We start from the raw sequence: 6,022 nt of genomic DNA, 5'->3' as shown, positions 1-6,022 counted from the left end.
AGAAACAATCTTTATTTATTATATTTTAAATGGAAATTATTTACAAATAGAGCTGCTTTGCCTAAAGATAGCCTGATAAATTTATAATCCCACAAAATTAGAGCCAGCATTATAAGTAAAAGACTTGCTGCATGCACATTGTGTTGAGTGTAAGGGTTTATTATGAACGCTAGAAAATGAAATTAAAAAAGAGAAAGAGAGAGAGAGAGAGAGAGAGAGAGAGAGAGAGAGAGAGAGAGAGAAACTAGGTTTCTTTAGTGGCGTAAAATTTGGAAAAAATTAACAGCTTGGAGTTGGAAAATATTGCAATGTAGTTTGAAAATATTTAATATATGCTTTACTTAAATAAGTAAGTCAACAAAAACGTATCTATTTTTTTAGATGTCCATCTAAAGCCGTTGATATCAAAGAAAAATACACAGTTACAAGTTTGTTCACAACATATCCAACTTGAAAACACGATATTCTGAGCTTCAGAAGTCAGGTTGCCAGAGCACATGATTTTATTTTGAAAGGTGAGGAATATGGATCCGTGTTTTGCTTCCGCTGTGATTCCTCCTAATGCTAACATCTTGTAGCGGTTGACAGGTTGAAGAATGGGTATGAAGGAGTTTAGATGTATTGAATGTAATGAAAAAGCAACGGAATTGCACAGGGATTACAGCAACGGGATCCTGAAGATTACAATATGTGTGAGTTGAATATTTTTCCCTAGATTTGAGAAGTTTAAGTGATTGTTAAAGTTGCTAGCTAGTATGGGTTGCTGATTGCTAAATTGTCACCTACCTAAATGCTTCTCTTTCTTTTCCTGCTATTTTTTGATGATAGAAAGGTGAACCTTTTTTTTTTTTTTTACATTTTATATATTTTTTTTAGGATTAAACAATTTATGTTGCCGTTTCATCAGGGCTACATGCTATGTGTACACATGCAGTGTTTTTATAACTTTTGTGTTTGTGTGTGTTGTCTCCAGAAGTCTTGCCAGAAGCCAGTGGACAAGTACATTGAGTATGACCCTGTTATCATTCTCATTGATGCTTTGCTGTGTAAGACTCAGGCCTTCAGACATATTTTATTCAACACAAGCCTGAACGTAAGTGGTATCTACTGTTCTGACTGTCTATACAAATGACAGTTGATTATTATTATAAATGGTATGGGATTGGTATTGTGCATGCACATATTTCTTCTTCATGTGTTTTCTCCTTTTGTGCAGATCCACTGGAAGTTGTGTGTTTTCTGCCTACTGTGTGAGGCGTATCTCAGGTGGTCTTTACTTCATGGCTCAGAGCAAAGCAGTGACCCTGCTGACATCATCCGGTACACCAAGGAATGGGACTTCTACAACATGTTTGGATTGGCTGCCCTTGGTAAGACGTATACTCAAGACTCTTGATTTACCAACTTATCATCTACTGCTAAATCTATGTATCGTAATATTATTGTTGTGTGTCTGTCTGTCTGTTGATCCCTCAGAGCTGTCAGCGTTCTGCGGAGGTGTGCTGTGCTTCCTTTGGGTGGTGGTTGGTCTCCTCCAGGGTGGCACCCTTGAGTTGAGCCTCCTCCTCAGAGCCCTGCTTCTGTCCTGTTACGGGAAAGTCCTCCTCATACCTGCTGTGATCTGGGAGCACGACTACTCTCCGCTGTGCCTCGGTCTCATTAAGCTGTTTGTGCTTACTTCAAACTCTCAGGCTATCAGAGGTGAGAGAACATCTCTAATCTGTTTGATGTTTGACAATATCCTCCATAAAACAACATAGAAACAAAGATTTAAAAGGCTACTTCACAAAATGCAGGGTGAAGGAAAATTATGCCACACAATGACCTTATTTTACCTAAATCTTCTATTATTGTGGACTTTGAAGCAGCTTAAGATTATATTAAAACTTTTAAGCTCTTTAATAAATAACTGTGGCACAAATCCACAAGACTGATTTTACACTTTGCTGATGAAAATCCCCCAAGAAGAAAATGCATTTATTGAAGATTCTTTCAAGGACATGACTGCATAATAACAAATCTCACAGCAACACCTGTACACAAAAACCACTCATTTTAAGGACATTTTTAGCAGAACTAAATCATTACAACAAATTTTGGAGCGATTATTCAGATAATTCCCCCTCCTCTGCTGGGTGTAAAAGAGAGGAAGGATATCTGACCCTGACCCTTATTGCAGACCTTAAGATAAAGATTAAACAGTTGACAGTTCAGAAATGTCAAAGTCCCATCTTCTTTGATGAAACCAATGAGATCAGCTTTGAAAATCAGCTTCTTTGTCTGAAAAACATGTCCTTCATCTCTCTGGTTCCTGACTACATGAACTCATAGACCTAAAAAATAAATCCCTTACATAACATGCATTGTAAAGCATTTAGCCACAGCTTTGGGAACATAAATGTACTCACTGTCTTTGGCAACAAGCCCGTGAGCCGGGAACAGTGACATGTTGTCAAGTGATTAACTCTCTATTGTTCTGATGAGGAGTTTCTGCACGTCACTGAAATGAGGAACAAATTAGTGTTTCACTGATGCCAAGTGCAACAAAGGGACAAAGGAATGAATTAAGCTTTTTGACTGCCTTATACTTGAACAAAGGGTCTCTTTAGAGAAACATACAGAAATGAAAAGGGTCTAGTTTTCTTCTCCTTTTCCAACACTCCTCTTCCTCTCATCTCCAGTGATCCTGAACAGCAGCAGACGCCTCTCGCTGATGGCCGTGTGTTTAGGCCTGCTGTCAGAGACCTGTGTGGCCCGGGCCTGTGAGAATCTTCCATGCATCCAGGATGTGCTGACTTTTGAATGATTTACTCAACAGACTGAGAGCAACATCAGATCGGTGATGTAAGCTTGAGCCAGAGATGACGCCAAGTTGGAGCTTTTGCACATTTAAGGAAGAAGAGGGAAGCCTCGGAAGAAACGTTTTTGTTCATTTGTTTTATTCTCATTATAGAGAAGATGTTCTTTCTTCATTCTGGAAGAAGATGATCTTTATTTTGTTGCTTTTAAGAAGACATTTATCTTTCTTGTTTGGAGTCCACAGGAATCTAATCCAATTTGATCACTCCACTTCAGAAAAATAGGCCCAGAGAGGAGCCACAACATGAACTGATTTATTCTTTGACTCTTTACCTGGAGACACCCTCACTCCTTCTCTAAGACTGACTAACCAGAGGTGATTTATCAAAATCTACATCTGTGTTTAGACAGAGGCTGACACACACTCTTAACACTGCTAAACTCATCAGAGAGATGCTTAAAAAAACTCAAGCTCTCATAAAAATAAAGCCTGGGTGTTTTCATTTTAATTCTTTTTATTGTTGCTCTCACAGCTCTGTAGTGGCTTTACATGATTTACATCCAGCCCTTCAAAGCATTCCAGAACCCAGCTTTCCAGAAGCCTCCTTAATTGTTGCCATGTAAGAAAAAAACAGCGTTAGTCTTTTTAAAAAGCAAAATATGCCCCTTTAAGGGGGGTTAACCAACTTGTGATGTCACAAAGGTACTGATTCAGGGTCTTCTTATGAAGCCTAGTTATTGTTTTAAAGAGGGGTCATAATGCTCATTTTAAGGCTTAATGTTGTCCCTCTGATAGTTTTGTAGCAGCTTTACATGATTCCTGAAGCATTCCAGAACCCAGCACTCAAGAAGCCTCCTTCACTGTTACCACACCAGAAATAAAAAACAGTTATGTTACTATTTTTAAAATGACGAAGTTGCCATTTTAAAGAGGACTACCAACTTGTGATGTCACAAATTGAGCGAGTTTTTCTGATTTTGACTTTGAACTCAGACAAAGCAAGAAATATAATTTATTTGAAAGACTAGACGCAGGATATTTTCATTTCCTAAACAGCTAAGAAGTAATTTGCTTAATTATAATTCATCAATTCTTGACAGCTGTAGACAGTTGAATTTTTTTTTTCTTTTTTCTTTACTCATCATGTTGTTCTCACCATTTTAACTGAAGGTAGTGAAATCACTCACTGCCAGAAATAAGTATTAATTTGACCCAGGATGACACAGCTTTTTTTAAATCTTTCATTGAGTATCCATTAAGGACCCTTAATTGTGATTCCTAGTAAACAAAGCAAAACAAACATCCCAAACAGACCCAGAGTCCGAGGAATGAGAGGAATTTATTCCCTCTGATTTCCTACAGTGTGAAGGGACAGAGGAACCTGCACCAGCCTCGGGGGGTTTTAGCCAGTATTATTTTAAACTGTTGAGAGGCTGAACACGTGACGAGGCGAGGGGAGAATTCTTTCTGAACAAAACCAGCTGCTGACAGAGGACTCACCTCACGAGATCACGCAACAATATCCCCCCCAAATAACACCAATGTGATTTAAAACAGATGCATGGAGGCATCAAATTTAAAGTGACACAATCTGCTGCCATGAAGTCTGAACACAGTGTTTAGGGTGAAATTCTATCTTGTGTTTTTTTTTCACTCCATGAAATCCAGATAAGACTGCCACTCTTTGCAACACAGGGGTTAAAACCAGTTAAAGTTTCAGCATCTCACTCCTTAAAATTAAAGCTCCTGTGCCAAGTCTTCACCTGGTCATGAAACAAACTTTAATCTATAGTGATGCCCCTCTGTGGCTAACAAAAGCTAACAAGATGATCAGAAAGACTGATGATTTTAAAAACAATACAGATTTGAAAGCACCACTTTGTCCACAGGGGGCGCCAAAATCGAGACAAAAAGTTTCTCACAGGAGCTTTAAAGTTCATATTTTCAAAATGTCTAAAACTTTCTTCCTTGTTTTTTTCAGTACCATACTGTTGAATACATATCATGTTTTTCACTTTTTGTTTTGCTAAATATTCTGTGATAACTAAACAAGCGATAGCAGCCAGTGTGTTTTCTGCATCTGTGTACATTCTTCTGATGTTGCAGATACTGTAAAAGAAAAACTGTTGCAACAGCTCTGGCTTCCACCCATAGACAAACCTATAATCTGGCAGCTGCTCATACCTCCGTGATAGATGACATAAATTGAACCTGAAGAGCGGGTTTGTCTCGAGCTGCAGAGAGACACACAGTGTGTAAATGTTACAGTATGTGCTCCTAAAACTGTGAAATGAGGGAATAAAATGCTTTATTTTTCAGAAAAATACTCAAACGTGTGTCGTGATTTGACTTTGTGTGGGTGTGTTTTTCTCCTGGTTTGTGTGTTCGCTGACTCGGCGCGTGGCTGCGTGTTGTTACAGGACCGTGAATAGTTTAGGAGACAGCACAGGAGTGAGGAATGCTTGGTTGGGTGTCCTCACCCTGGGTGGATCTTTGCTCCAGTTTTTGCAGAGAGATGTGGTCTGGGTCTTTGGAGGCTTGAAACAAAGACATGTTCAAATCAGCCTGACCAAAACATGCCAACGGATAATTGTTTTGTTTTGCTTTTGCATCTAAGGGATCAAAATTATAGTTTAAGTTCAGAGTGGAGCCACTTCTCTTCTCCTCCCTGTGACTTCTGACTCCTGTGTTAGTGTTTTCTTCTAAATCACTCTTTAAGGCTCCATTTGTCAAAGTTTATCTTGAAAGTTTCACATTTTATTCATGATGTTTATATGGTTTAAGAACACTTTAAGTCACCAATTGCTTAGAAATTATTATTAAACATAGATTTCTGGGGCAAATTTCAGAAGTCTTTCCCTAATCTGCAAATTCTGTTTAATGATTTCTTTACTGCCCTGATCTCCAAAAGCAGATCTCCCATCTTTCCTGTTCTGTCTTTGTAAATGTCAAATTTCTCAATGAACATACAGACATATTAGTAATGTTTTCATAACCTGCTGACATAGTTCCTCTTGGTCAAAATCGGCTTCAACAAACCCTTGAGAGAGTATCTAAAAACAAAAAAATGTGAGCTTGAGGTATGCAGAGGTTTGACCTGAGTCAGGCTAATCAGATTACCATGCTAACAGTCAGCACTCAGCCGTTTATTGGGTCAGAACCAGTTTTGTTGCCCAAAGTCTGAAGCTGGAGGGTAAATCCAACCTGAAGTCAGTTCACACT

General features: G+C 38.6%; 1 protein-coding gene across 1 annotated transcript; it reads left to right on the top strand.

The window, feature by feature from the left end:
• Positions 1 to 552: 552 nt before the first annotated feature.
• On the top strand, positions 553 to 3,854 carry arv1 (ARV1 homolog, fatty acid homeostasis modulator). Its single transcript, XM_074685174.1, has 5 exons — positions 553 to 692; positions 974 to 1,093; positions 1,217 to 1,370; positions 1,477 to 1,701; positions 2,682 to 3,854. The coding sequence occupies exons 1-5, from the start codon at positions 597 to 599 to the stop codon at positions 2,804 to 2,806; spliced, it is 720 nt and encodes a 239-aa protein (XP_074541275.1). The 5' UTR covers positions 553 to 596; the 3' UTR covers positions 2,807 to 3,854.
• The last annotated feature ends 2,168 nt before the right edge of the window (positions 3,855 to 6,022 follow it).

This window comes from Halichoeres trimaculatus, unplaced genomic scaffold, assembly GCF_033239565.1.
Source record: "Halichoeres trimaculatus isolate MK-OKI-2021-1 unplaced genomic scaffold, fHalTri1.1 fHalTri1_scaffold_13, whole genome shotgun sequence".
In the NCBI taxonomy this organism is placed as follows: Eukaryota; Metazoa; Chordata; class Actinopteri; order Labriformes; family Labridae; genus Halichoeres; species Halichoeres trimaculatus.
Note: the sequence above shows the minus strand (reverse complement) of the source record. Positions and strands in the feature narration are given on the sequence as shown.